Source organism: Brachyhypopomus gauderio, chromosome 21 (assembly GCF_052324685.1).
Source record: "Brachyhypopomus gauderio isolate BG-103 chromosome 21, BGAUD_0.2, whole genome shotgun sequence".
NCBI lineage: Eukaryota > Metazoa > Chordata > Actinopteri > Gymnotiformes > Hypopomidae > Brachyhypopomus > Brachyhypopomus gauderio.
The window spans coordinates 992489-1007157 of record NC_135231.1 but is presented as its reverse complement, the minus strand read 5'-3'; the positions used below and the strand labels follow the sequence as shown (position 1 = coordinate 1007157).

The window sequence follows — 14669 nt, the reverse complement described above, 5'->3', positions numbered from 1 at the left end:
TAACGATTTGTAAAAATGAGCTAGAAGTGTTGTAACGTGTGAGAACTGTGTATGGTATTTTGGTAGGTGAGTGTAGCAGTTGTGTGGCAGTGTTTTCTAAAAGAAACACATGGTTTTCAGTTTTGAATATTGTGTCTTATGTGAACAACTGTGTTTAAAATTTAGCAAAAAGTGTGTTTTAGCATTTCTAAATGAGTATAAGGCAGAGAATGTGCTTAAGGTTTAGCACACCTGGTCAATAGATAGGCTACATGGGTTAGTTGTTTCAGAAATTGTGCTATAAGGACCACTTTTTGTGTCTTAGCAATTGCAAAAAACTGTAGTTAAACTTCTTTATCTGAAGCATGAAGTACTTATGAAGTACTTACTTTGTTACTGAGCAATCATCAGTCACCTTCTACCCTGTTCATCTCTAGACTGTTTCTCTTGACTGGACCGTTGCTGGACATGTACTGACTGAGAGGCAGACTGTTCCCAGAACAGCATTAATACTGAAACGGCAGTGACACTGTTATGGCTGCTGAGTTGCTGCATGTTTAGCAAGCAGAGCAGTGTTGCTGGGATCACCTCTTCGTCGAGAGGGTTCAGCCACATAAAGGTATGCTTGACAGCATCTCCGTAACCGTCTGCTCGAGGCTGGAGGATAGCAAACACAACCATGGCCACAGAGGGCTTAGAGACTGGAACTATGAACCCAAAAGGTATCTAATAAACAGATCTGGTATCTGATAAACATATCTGGTATCTAAAAAAACAGATCTGGTGTTTATTAAACAGGTCTGGCATCTACTAAATAGTTGTCGATTGTATGTACAAACATTTGCCCTACAATCAATGCACTGGCTGACTTTGCATTGCATTCACCTCATTAAATCAATCCGATTCAGCAGCAAATGAAACATGGAATTGCTTTTACTACACTTGAGGAGATGGTGATATCTCAGACAGGTCACTCTGCAGATACAGCTCTTGCTGGAATCACAGTGTATACATGATACATTTGATCATTTGATCTTTGGCTAATATTGTCCCATAGCATCGACTAAGAAATTGATCATTGTTTAACATCAGCATGAGTAGCAAGACGCCGTATAACTGCTCGCGTTACCGTGTACATGTCTACAGGGACTTAAGGGTTTTGCATAATCATTTATCATCAGCTGGCACCTCGTATTCTAAATCACAGGACAGAGGTTTGTTTTCTGATTCTGATTGTTTTCCAGTGTTTACTACAGGCTGAGCCATGTTTTGCAGTGAGGACACACTTCCTCTGCGATCTGCGCTTGTGTAGGAATCCATCATGACACTCTTCACTGCAGCAAAGGAGCACTGCGGGCTCTGACCCACGACGAGAATACTCAACAAGACTTGTTCACACACACAACGGGTGGATGTGGTTGTGCACGTGTGTTTGTGTGTTTTGTCCTGCATGTAAATGTTGTGTAAAGATTTAAACCTAAACTGACAGACTGATGAAGGAAAAGATAGCAGCTTGGGGCTGAATGTATGAACACAACAAAAGACACATATACACACACACAAGCTCATTCAGAGTTACTAAGGCTAATGTACCTTTTTTTTTTTACTTAAAACACTAAACTTCTAAATCTTATTCTTGGAAACCTCCATAATGCAGTAACTGAATGAACCCTAATCAATTCACCTAGTTAGACACAGTTTCACACATGATTTACCTTTTGGCAAAACTCAACACATTATCAATAAGAAACTCATTTTGTACGATGGTGCACTCACACGTCACAAAAGGTTAAACGGGACTAACTCATTATTATCATCACTAACACACTACAGGTAAAAATCGCACCTGTCCAATCAGAATTGAACCCAATATGTAAACAGTATACAAGTCACAATAATAAGAGACAATATTTCCCAATCTTCTACTGTCCAGTCTTGGTGACCTCGTGCAAATTCTAGCGTTCTTAGCCAACAGGAGTTGTCTTTTGATGCTGTAGACCATCTGCATGGTTTATGTGTTGTGCATTTGAGTTACTGTTTCCTTTCAGTCAGCTCAAACCACTCTGGCCATTCTCCTCTGACCTCTCACATCAACAAGGTCCCTGCAAAACTGCTGCTGTCTGGCTCTTTCCCTTTTTCAGACCGTTCTCTGTAAGCTCTAGAGATAGTTGTACAAGAAAATCCCATCAGATCAGCAGTTTCCTTCTAGCTACATTCAAAGCCATTTAAAAAACCTTTCTTCCCCATTCTGACGTTTGGTTTCGACTTCAGCAGATAGTCTTGGCCATGTCTAAATGCACCAAGTTGCTGCCATGTGATTGGCTGATTCAATATTTTAACGCGCATTTGAACAGGTGTACCTAATAAACTAGCCGGTCAGTGCATGTTTGTCTTCAATATGAAAATGGGTGAAAAAAAGTCTACAGAAAATCATCGGAAAGAGTGAAAAAACAACAATATCGATATTCGCACACGTAAACATCAACATGAGGTACGTCATGCTGCCAACTAATTTTGGTCTGTTTTCGTTGTGTGTATAGAAAATGTTTGAATTGGAATCCATGTAGAGACCAAATGAAAGTGTTTATTTGGATGAAGCTAGTTCAATCTCACAAAGAGGAGAAGGTGAGGTCGCAATATGATTGGTCAATGTGCCGTTATGGCAGAGCTTGTCTGGTGTGGTGGCAATGTGACCCTCTGTGCAGCCATCAACAGCTGTGGGGTTCTTCATCATCATGTTGTATACACGACACATATCAAACATTTCTGATTGGTCTCTGGGATGTGAGATGCTTTGTTTGGACTCAAGTAGGGGAACCCTGAGCATGCAGAGCAGCCTACATATGAACTTTCACCCTGACCCAAAAGCACATGAGTGGTTTATCAATAACCACCATCTCATAAACCATCCACCGTCCTCTCCCTTCCTAAATCTGATCCAAGAATCTTTCTCAACATGGCAGTAGAACGTTTATAACCAAAACCCCTATACCCTGGAAACATTTACTCAACATGGCAGTAGAACGTTTATGACCAAAACCCCTATACCCCGGAAACATTTACTCAACATGGCAGTAGAACGTTTATGACCAAAACCCCTATACCCCGGAAACATTTACTCCAGTCAGTGGATCAGCATGTGATAACGGCATGTGATAAGGTAAGAGTGGATTTTTTTAAGGCTGGAATCAGTATGGCAAAAATTCTCTCCCCGTTGCCTAGCGAGGGAGAACCCTGCCTGTGGTGTAGATGAAGACTTATGGCCTGAGCAGCCCACAGGCATGATGCTGAAACAGAAGGAATTATTGACCTCATATACTGTAAGCGCAAATAAATATATTGCAGATCATTTATGTCTTTGTTTTTGCTGGTTTTCCAGCATATATAAATACACAAATGAGCACAAATTTCCATACATGAAAATATACAAAAGATTTGTGTGTCCTGCTATGCCAAGAGTACAATTAGACTCGTTAGGTTTCTGTAGTGTGTAATGACTGGTGTGAAGTGTCACGCATTGGTTGGCTTTGTGTATCGTTCGACAGGAGTGCTATAGATAAAAAAATTTGGGTTGAATCTCATTGTTTGATTTTGCAAGAAACGAGTCAAAGGTTTTGTGGATGCAGTTTGAAGTTTTGTGTTCTAAAGGAGAGGGAAAATTCAGTAAAATAGTAATGTCTGTGTATGTGAGTGTAGGGGAGAGAGAGATGGAGATAGAGAAAGTATGTCCTGTGTCCTTGCTTGTTTGTCTCTGCCAAAATCCATGTGCGGGCGGGGAGCTGCTTTCTGATGTGAGTGCAGTAGTCGTGACATGTCTGATTAATCACAGCCTGATAGACAGGAGGAGAGAGAGAAGAGCAAGTGAAGGAGAGAAAGATATGGGAGGAGAGGGACAAAGGAACGAGATAGAGAGAAAGAGTGGGGGGAGAAGGGGATGAATCTGCATTACCTCCCCTTTACCCCAAACATCGGCAGCCCAGAGCTACACTATCATTATCTCCCTGTTACACTCCAGTTGTTCGTCTGACTTCTAAACAGACAAACGGAATGTAGAAGGGTGATAAATCCAAACCAGGCTACCCACATAACCTTTCCATTACATTACATTACTTTCCACAACATGTTTCTGGCCTGTGGAGAGGCTTTATGAGGGCATGAGTGGTCCCGGGCTGAAGCAACCCTGACAGAACCGAACTCTGCCAGGTGAGTGGAGAGGGAGACGCATGCCATGATTTTTAAGGCCGGTGTAGGGATGATCTTCAAAAGTCACATTTTGTCCTCTGTGTTTAAAAGAGAGCACAAGGAAGAATGGGCCAGACTTTCTTCCACAGCTTTAGTGAAGTCTTGAGAAGAAAGTGCAGTCTCAACTGAGTGAGTCAGGGGGAATGCATGAGAGAGCAAGAACGTGTCTGCTTACAAGTAAGTGTGTGTGTGGTGTGTGTGTGGTGTGTGTGTGTGGTGTGTGTGTGTGTGTGAGTGTGCTCGTCCGCACTAGTACTGTGACATCATTTGTAGCACATCATGAACACCAGCCTAGCCTGACCTTAATTCAGCTTGAAAACGTCTCTTTCATGTCACTTGTAATATGGCAGACTCTCTCATTCCAAAGTGTTTCTGTTGCTGACCCCAAGAGCACTATGAAGTGCCCTGGGGGCCAATCAGGGCCTGGATTAAGTAATTAACCACTGCTTTCTGGCAGCTTGCAGGAGGTGATTGTGGTGCCAGTCAAGCAGAAACACACAGATGGTTGGAAATATCAGTGGAAGTACTTTATTCTCTCCAGTCACACACACGCATGTCCTCAAGAGAGGAGATCAAACGTGAAATAAAATCGCGACGGGCCTGCTAGCGTCCCGATTCTGGTCTGGGCGTCGGTGCTGTCCGGCTCGCCTTGCCGACTGTCAGCTCTGTGGCAATGCGTCTGGCTTCCTTTGACCCACAAGGCCGAGCGGGGGCCGTGGAGATGGCAGAGAAGATGAAGGTGAGGTCAGTGATGAAGGCAGCATGTCCGTCCGGAGTGGGTAAGGCTGTGGTTCAGACACCAGGGCGTTAGAGCTAGGGAACGCGGCCCACGCACCTGAAAGGTCACGAGGCGATAAAGCAGCAGCTGACCGTATCGCTCGTTACAGGACGGCAAAGTTGACACAGTTCACAGCTCAAAGAGTGAACGGAGGAAGAGTTTCTATGACTGAGAAAATGAGAGAGAAAAAGTGAGCTTGTGTGTGTGTGTGTGAGAGAGAGAGAGAGAGAGAGAGAGAGAGAGAGAGAAAGAGACAGTCAGTTTAATATGAATAGCAATGAGCCTTGCAGACTGCAGAGAGCCAGACTGAAGCCCCTCAGTAACTTTGAGTGATTTGTCAGGGTGGGAAGGACATGGTCGTTAGGATTAGAATTTAAACAGGACAAAAGGGAAAAGACACAGAGGATGAACACACCTGCACTGAACCATGCACACACACACACACACACACACACACACACACACACACACACACACACACACACACACACACACACACACACACACACACAGCTAAAGCAATATCCACAGCCATAATTCCATTGCACGGGTAACTGGAGCAGGACGTCTCCTGATAAAGCACATTTTTGAACTGATGATCTGCTTGTGATGTGCTATTAACACACTCCTCTCTGCAGCGCCCACTCTTAGCCCACCCTCGTTAACACACGACACCCTTTCATTGTTTCTCTCTCCCTCACTCTTTCTTGCACACTCCTTTTATTCTCCCTCTTGCAATACTCCCTCTCTCCCTCTCTAACTCTGCATACTGTAAGGACTGGGTTCAGGGCTCACAGAGACAGCGACTGTTTCACTTCAGCCACACCATAACACCAGTGACACGCACTGACACCATAACTACGTCCACTGACCATGTTTCTAGCAGAGACCCTCAGATTCCTGCTCAGATTCCTGTGTGTGTGTGTGTGTGTGTGTGTGCATGTCTTTTGTGTGAAATTGCCCCTAATGCCCCAACCCCAGGGGATCTCTCATCCTTACAGGAACTTTCTAAACTATCCCGCAGGAAAGATCCTCCTGAAAGCAGACATCTTTCTCAGAATGACGGAAAACATTCCACCTTCAGCCGCACTCAAAACCAGCCATCGGAGACGGATCGTGCTGCTGGCTATTCTCCCTTTGTCGTTGGGGTCAGGGCCGAGGGGGGTGGGGCAGCAGGAAGTGGGGAATGACTCCCACCTAATTATGAAGCTCCGCCCCTTCATCAGAGACCATGTTGTGGCAGGCTGCCACGAAGCGCCATGCCACACTGCCTTCAGGAGCAGCGTCTGCCACACTGGCCCACCGGTCATTGCTTCATCTCGTCTTTGGCTCGTCTCATCTTTGGCTTGTCTCGTCTCAGAGCTCTCTGTTTGCTATGGCCAAATCACGCGTAATGGCTGCGGGCATTAGCCGAGGCTCTGCGGCTTTTGAGAAGGAAGTCTGAGCAGGGCTGAGAAAGGTGTGCTCAGACAGCAGCTGTTGACAGAGAGTGATTCCTGCGCACAGGTCATAGAGGTACGGCACTGGGCTGATGTGAGTCCCCGAGCTTCCTCTTCTCTCTGTGGGATCGCTGTGTTTAAAGCTGTGTGTGTAAATGAAATGCCGTTCTAAATATAGGGCCTGGCAAAGTCATGGGAAAAGGAGGGGCCTCCCTACCATAAAACCACAGCTGTGCATGTGTGTGCATGTGTGCATGTGCATGTGTGTGTATGTGTGTGTGTGTGAGAGAGAAAGTATCCTAGGTGAACCCACTATGGATATCTATATATCTATATATATATATGAAAGATTCCTGTGTACCTGCACAGGCTTATGCTATGTGAAACTATAGCTATACGAAGTTGTTTGTGTGTCTGTATGTGTGTGTGTGAGAAGTGATCTTATGTGAACCTACTATAGTGTGTGTGTTATGCTCAAAGCCTTTCTACACCACTACCATCATGCTGAGTGAAGTATGAATAAGTACATGAAATATACATCAGCGCTGAGCCAGTCATCTGCTCTGCTGCAGTGCACACAGCATAGAGCCCCACACAGGGTCAACAGAGGAGAGCGACATCTTAGAAGCTTACCACGCCCACTTTGAAACTCCTCCTCCTAACGAACTCCAAGTCCAGGTGGGATGCGGATGCCTCTGCCTCTACAACAGGAGCGGTCTGCACATCCAGCCTAAGCTCCTGTTGACCTCTTCCTCCTATAGCGCAGTCCTGACAGTCCCAAACGACCCCGTTCCCCGACGCACCATTTTACCCCCCACAGAGGTACGACGAGACGTCGCCTCGCAGTAGACCGACAGCCAGGGGGCGTGACGTCATTCATTGAAGAACCATCATGAATGCTTAAGATCAAAGCTTTGCGCTACCTGACTCAAATCTGCATTCAATCCATGCATGTGCACGTAGACGCTCTCAATAGGAAAGAGAGCTAATAACACCGTGTTTGTCTGAACAAACTGAAGGTAAGTACATATGGCAGGGGCCATCACAGAACGGCTGCCGATCGAATAATTATACACTACAGAGAGAAGCTAGGTGGCTAAGTTGTGAGTTAGCATATATACATGCAGAGGGAGAGCACAAGAAACAGAGAGAGAAACAGGATGCTAATAAATTAGCAGCACTCTAACTGAACATTTCATTACTGCCACAGCTTGAGAAGAGAACTGTTGTTTTCTAATCTTCAGCAATTTTCTTCTGTGCGACTCGTGTCTGTAAGTGTGGGCTCTGAGTCACGCCTCACTGCGGGGGGTTGCAGAGACGTAGTTCAGGCCACCCGAGCTGAACACAGTCACCCCCCCCCTGGTGAGGGGCCAGCCCTCCTTGCTAAACCACTCCCACCACTGCTGCCCCCACATCTGAGCAAATGGGGGGAGAACAGGAGTGGTCAGATGTGCTGGAGCGTGGAGGGGGCATGGCCGATGGGCGGTTGCTGAAACGTTTTTTTTTCCTCACGGGGTGTGGGGGGGGGACGGACAACGGCTGAGTTTGGGTATCTTCTCCACTACCACAGAGCCTCAGCAGGGTGTGGTATGTTAGAGAAGGATGGGATTGAGTCCACTGTGAAGATCAGCAGTGCCAGAGTAAGATGTACTGAAAGCATCTGGTGCAGGAAAGCAGTTTCTGCTGTACCGTCGTCCCCGTGTGCGTGATGTGCCTCTAGGAAGGAAACGCTAAAATAAGCCTGGTTAATCCAACCAAGCAATGCGTGCAGATTTTTATTAAAGTATAGCTACTAAAATCACAGTTGCATCACAACTTGACTATTTGAGAGAACCTGAACCCTGACAGGCCAGCAGGAAGCTTCTGAAACACATCCTGAAACACTGTCAGTGACAGTTCTGAGTCCTTCATGCATCTTTAAGAAAACAGGAGTCAAAACAGTAGCAAACAAGAGAACATCCACAAAGATCAACCTGCGGTGATGTGCCCGCGTGAGCTGCATGAGGTTAGCGATGCAGACATCGGCCAGCTGCACGCTACTAGCGCCTCTTTCTACACAGACGCGGCAGTCACGCTACGGCACAGCTCTGGCAGTACACATCGCTACGCACAGCCAGGAGGTATATTTGGAAACGCTCGAGCGATGCCGTATGGCGTGCTCCTATCAAACGCTTTATTCAGAGTGCGTATCTGCACGTGGGCGTTTGCATGCAGATGCGTACGGGTGTGGGCGAACGTTTATGTGCTGGTCGTTTATTCGGGGGCTTTAGTGGGGTTTACTTTGGGGTTTATTTGCGCTGCTCGGGGTAAAATCGGCTTTGGCGCGGCCGGCCAAGCAGGACGAGCGTTTCTCTCCGTGACCGCGACATGTGTGTTTGTTTGCATATGGGTTCCTTCTGTGCTCCTGGACTGAGGTTGTGTGTCTATTTTTACTCCTTTTCCACCGAGCACCCACTGTACCTGTGTGAACAGCACCAGGAGAACATGAGTAACGCGGCCCTTTCTGTCAGAGAGAGCCATGGGCTGGGGCTGAGACAGGCAGCGGGCCCGCTGCAGACAGGCGGCACGGCGGGGGCGACACTGAGCGTGCTCCGTGGTCAGGCAGCCGCGTGTAAATTGGCACCGCGGGAGACGGAGGCAAAAGCAGCCAGAGTTACTGGACTGTCAGCCTCACTAATGACATGTCACAGAGTGACCAGTGAGGGAGAGAAAGAGAGAAATGACAGAGGGGGCAGAAATGTTGGGACTGAGATGTGAAGAGAAACCGGAGAGACGTCGAATCTTTCCCCTGATGGTTTAAACGATCGTCAAACCAGTTCCAGGCTTGTGTATGCGCACACACTCCTACCAGTAAACCAGGAGTGAGAAAATGTGAGAGTCAGGACTAATCTGAAGTGAGCAGGAGAGGAATGTACCTCCAGCTTAAGAGTCTGGTGGAACGGCGACAGACACACACTGACACATCACACACACACTTCACACACACACATCACACACAAATCAGAAACCTCACACGCACATTCAAACATAACAACATCCGCACTCCAGCTGAAATATCACAGAAACCAAAACACAAAATTCAGCTCATATTTGCATACAATTATTATTACAGTGAGTACAATTCCACTTTTATCACACAGACCTTTTCTTATAACAATCAGCTTAAACCACAAAGGGTTTGAGTGGGGACTGAAAAAGGGCCTAATGAGAATAAGGGTGACACATGGATGGAAGTGTGTGTGTGTGTGTGTGTGTGTGTGTGTGTGTGTGTGTGCGTGTTTGTGTGTGTGTGCGTGTGCTAAGTGCAGGCTCACATAGACCTCATGGATCTTCTGTCTTAGTTCAGAGGTGTGTGTGAGGATGCTCCACTATACAGGGTTTAAAAGACCTGACACCCCAAGCAAGCACTCAACACTCTGCAACCCCCCCCCCCCCCCAATACACACACAGTAGTAGCAGTGCTAGCAGTAGTAGTGTTGAGTTGCTAGCAGTCTCTGCACACACTTAGTCTCTATATATGAGCTAATGGCAGCGGGTCCTAATGGGTCTTGGAGAGAGACCAGGGCAAGTTCTCCCACGGTTCCAGCCGTAGGCAGAGAGAACGTAGCCACGCCGCTCCTCCCTCAATGCAGGGGCGAACACCCGGAGCCATTCAGGGACGGTTACTATGGCAATGTCTCTAGGATGGGTCCCACGCCATTCAAGTCGCCTTTGATCTTTGAGGGAGTGTGCTGGGGGAGAAGATCCATCCCCACTGAAGGACAGGACCTGAGCGTGAGTGTCTACGTCCCCACTGAAGGACAGGACCTGAGCGTGAATGTCTACGTCCCCACTGAATGACAGGACCTGAGCATGAGTGTCTACGTCCCCACTGAACGACAGGACCTGAGCGTGAATGTCTACGTCCCCACTGAACGACAGGACCTGAGCGTGAGTGTCTACGTCCCCACTGAACGACAGGACCTGAGCGTGAATGTCTACGTCCCCACTGAACGACAGGACCTGAGCGTGAGTGTCTACGTCCCCACTGAAGGACAGGACCTGAGCGTGAGTGTCTACGTCCCCACTGAAGGACAGGACTTGCGCGTGAATGTCTACATCCCCACTGAAGGACAGGACCTGTGCATGAGTGTCTACGTCCCCACTGAAGGACAGGACTTGCGCGTGAATGTCTACATCCCCACTGAAGGACAGGACCTGTGCATGAGTGTCTACGTCCCCACTGAAGGACAGGACCTGTGCGTGAGTGTCTACGTCCCCACTGAAGGACAGGACCTGAGTGTGAGTGTCTACGTCCCCACTGAAGGACAGGACCTGAGTGCACGTGTATCTTTACACTGGGGGACAGGATCTGAGTGCATGAATGTCCACGCTAAGGGACAGGTTCTGAGTGCATGTATGTCCACGCTAAGGGACAGGATCTGAGTGCATGTATGTCCATGCTAAGTGACAGGTTCTGAGTGCATGTATGTCCACACTGAGGGACAGGATCTGAGTGCATGTATGTCCACACTAAGGGACAGGTTCTGAGTGCATGTATGTCCACACTAAGGGACAGGTTCTGAGTGCATGTATGTCCACACTGGGGGACAGGATCTGAGTGCATGTATGTCCACGCTAAAGGACAGGTTCTGAGTGCATGTATGTCCAAGCTAAAGGACAGGTTCTGAGTGCATGTATGTCCACGCTAAAGGACAGGTTCTGAGTGCATGTATGTCCAAGCTAAAGGACAGGTTCTGAGTGCATGTATGTCCAAGCTAAAGGACAGGTTCTGAGTGCATGTATGTCCACACTGAAGGACGGGATCCGACTCTCACAAAAGGAGATGGGCGTATTTCTAGTCTGAAGGTACGCAGGCATGGAACAGAACCCTGACTGCAACTCCCCCCACTGTGGAGTGGTGCAGAGTTCTGCCCAACCCAACACCCGGCGGATTATCGGGAGGGGGGGTTACAGGGGAAGCAGGTAGTGCCATGACCCTGTGGGCCAGTGTGGAGTCACATGGCTGGGCGACACGAGTCCCGCCGTGCAGGACTGATGCGTGGCGGTATGTGATTACAGTGCCCACCTGCGGGAGGTGCCGCAAGACATTAATAAGAAGAGGAGGCCTGCGGACAGCACGGCACACGTCCGTGGGACTTTAATGAGATTACACACAGCCCTTTCCGTTTCTCATATGTTCTCAGTGATTGGGCTTCGAGCAATGGGGCTTTGCTCAAACAGCAAACTGAACAGTGAGACAGATAGAGAAGCCTGCCTTGGACAGAGATAAGAGAACGCAAAGCATGCTGGGTAGTGGTATCAAGCTGTGGGCATACACATAGTGTTGCTATTGCACGGTGGGCTCACTTTCTTGCTGAGACACAAGCACACACACGCATGCAACATTGCGTTGATCTGATCAGTTTCTCCTGCATAAATTAAAATGCAGCTTCAAATACATCACTGTGCAATATCTATCTAAACTGCATTAGCACAGAACGCCACAGACATTAGCCACAAGGCTGATATTCCCAGTTCTTGCTACTCTTACACAACTTATGTTCTGCGTGTTGCTGCTGTGAAATTACACATTACACGGAAAATATTACACTAAAGCCAAAACTGTCATCTTCCAGCTGTAGTCACGGATACTTTCCTGGTCTGAATCAGCAGCTACTGAATGTCAATGTGTGAAATGTTCTGGGTCTTCTAAATTGTCCTGTATGGAATACTGACCTGACTACTGAATACTGACCCAATCCTGAGGAGCCAGCTGGCAAGGTTACAGCGTTTAGCTTTCACCATCCTCTATCACAGACCTCCGTCACAGACCTCTGTCACAGACCTCCGTCACAGTCCTCCATCACAGCAATTATAACAGGATGATTTCAAGATAACATGCAGAATCTCTTGCATAACAGCGATTCCATCAAATCAGTATTAAGAGGGACTGACTGACCCTTGTTCAGACCACACTGCCCATAAGCTGATCCTCTTTGTGAATAATCACACACTATAATGGGACACAGTTTTTCTCTCTGTATCAAACTAGAACACATCGAGGGGTTAATTAGCAGAAACAAGCTTTTTTCCATGGAAACACACATTGCCATAGTAACAAATGTGAGAGACAGAGGCAGCTGCAGGAGGTTGTGATGTTGGATGACGGGGAGATGGCACCGTCAGAAGTGCAAATGGACCACAGGTGTGTTTGTTTCCACCAGGCCAAAAGCCTGAGGAGGAGGGAGGAAAAGACCTGAGCATAAATGTGTGTGTGTGCGCGCGTGTGTGTGCGTGCGCATGTGCATGTATGTGCTTGTGTGTGTGTGTGTGTGTGTGTGTGTGTGTGTGTGTTTGAATGCGTTCAGCCGCCCACTGCATGCCCGTTGAACTGTGATTCATACCCAGAGCTTGGCCTTCCTCTGGTCTACTTTGCATGAGCTGCAAACTGCAACCCCAGCAGACCACAATCGAGTGCACACACGTCCAGACGAGCCGCAGGACACGGGGAGACGGATGAGAATCGGAGACAGCTTTTGAAAAGGCGCTGCTACTGAAGAAACATGCAGTGAGTGTATGACTTAATAGAATAAACACATGTACACACACACACACACACACACACACACACGCACACACGCACCCTCTCTGAGTTAAGAGCGTGGGTGCAATGCCAGCAGAGGCATTAGCTGAATTACCAATAAAGCTTCACTTAGACGGCCTGCATCTGTATCGGCAGCCCAGCGGAGAAGAGCGGAGGGAGGGCCGAACAGAGGACATGAAAACACAACGATTCCAAGAAACAGGGCTAAAGTGAGGCGGGCATATAATTAGGCATGTGCAGGTGGCGTGAGGTGTGTAAGCGCATACACGCGGCATACCCAAGCACATGTGACAGGAAGTCGGGGACGGGCATTAGGAGGAGCGGAGGCCTTGGGAGAAGGAACGACTCTGGAGTGCTTGTGCCCATGTTGCTCCAAAGCCGACTGTGGTTTGTGTTTCTGAACCACAAATTGTTCTGGGGGAAAATCAACTTGAATTAATTGAAGTGAGTGTGGACTGTCCATCCATGCAACAGAGTCCACGTCTGTCTTCAATCACAGGTGGAAGGCCTACCTCTTCAAGAAGCACTTGAAAAAAACCCCAGTCACTGCAAGGCACTTGAGGAATCACTATTCCTGCAATATACTCTGGATTGACATGCGATAGGGATCTATAGCGCCCTTACACTCTGCTCTAATGTGCTAGTGTCACGGTGCGCAGAGCCTCCAGCAGGAGAGATGTCACAACTAGCATAAGGATTTTTTCCATGGAGCTAGCATTTTTAACCAGGCAAACATTAAAACTACACTGCGTATACCTAAAAGACTACATATACCAAGGTGAAAGTCACACATCACAGCAAACAATGTAAAGAAGGAGTGAGACAAAACTCAAAGTCCAATAAAACGTCAGCAGACCCCCACAGGGACTCCCAGGTACGGGCTTATCCCACTCTGTATTTCACCTGACCCAAAGCTCTGCTTCAGACCTTTATGTTTATTGATCTGCCCGTGAGACGCCCGTGGCCGCAGGCACCTTCAGCAGCTCACATCTTTGCTACCCCGACCATGTCAGACACAGCGAGTGGAGCTACAGGCTGGTACTGGTGCTGGTACACGCTGCTCTGTTTCCGAGCCAGGACGTGTTAGGGTTGCACGGGCCTGCACGCAGAAGCACGCCTGTACACATTACTGTATTTTGTGCAATAAATGTTTCATAAAGACCATATTTAATTAATTTATGTTTAATTTAGTAGTGACCCTCTAATAAACTGCTATTGTAGTTCATTATCGGGTCCAGAAGAGCAGTCACCTTTTATAGACTACCTCCAATACCTTGCCTACCTTGCAATAATCACACACCATTCAAAGGAGCTGCTACATCCTGCTCTGCAATAGGGCCACTTGTTAGTGGCGCTAAGATTGACAAGCCACTATGTGGAGCAAATCCTTGGGGACCCAGCACAAAAGCTCGTGTTTATGAACACAGGACTTGCATACATAAAAAAAAAATAACTTTGAGCCACATTGACAGAACGAGTGGCTAACGCCGAGGCGGCGCTCCACTGCTCCACTGCCTACAGAGTGTTTGGAGGGAGATTAAGTGCCAGGCAGCATGTGGTCCACCTCTTACCTCTCACTGGTGGAATTTTTTTTAATGAAATCATGTCCGCTGCCTCTCCAAATGGCCCTGGATTGCTGTAAATT

The 14669-nt window shown here is 47.6% G+C and overlaps 2 protein-coding genes across 6 annotated transcripts in view; both read right to left on the bottom strand.

The window, feature by feature from the left end:
• LOC143485267 (kelch domain-containing protein 8B-like) overlaps positions 1-1117 on the bottom strand; it is a 29983-nt gene extending 28866 nt beyond the window's left edge. The window contains exons 1-2 of the mRNA XM_076984639.1: positions 1109-1117; positions 395-636 (exon numbers count right to left, since the gene is read on the bottom strand). Coding sequence (XP_076840754.1) covers positions 395-636; positions 1109-1117 — 251 coding nt within the window. The remainder of the gene's footprint in view (positions 1-394; positions 637-1108) is intronic.
• A 3645-nt stretch (positions 1118-4762) lies between these two features.
• Positions 4763-14669, bottom strand: part of klhdc8b (kelch domain containing 8B) — a 29818-nt gene continuing 19911 nt past the window's right edge. For all 5 annotated transcript variants that reach the window (XM_076983960.1, XM_076983964.1, XM_076983961.1 and 2 more), the window contains one exon: positions 4763-5006. In XM_076983960.1, the coding sequence (XP_076840075.1) occupies positions 4825-5006 (182 nt within the window). In that variant the 3' untranslated portion in view covers positions 4763-4824. The remainder of the gene's footprint in view (positions 5007-14669) is intronic.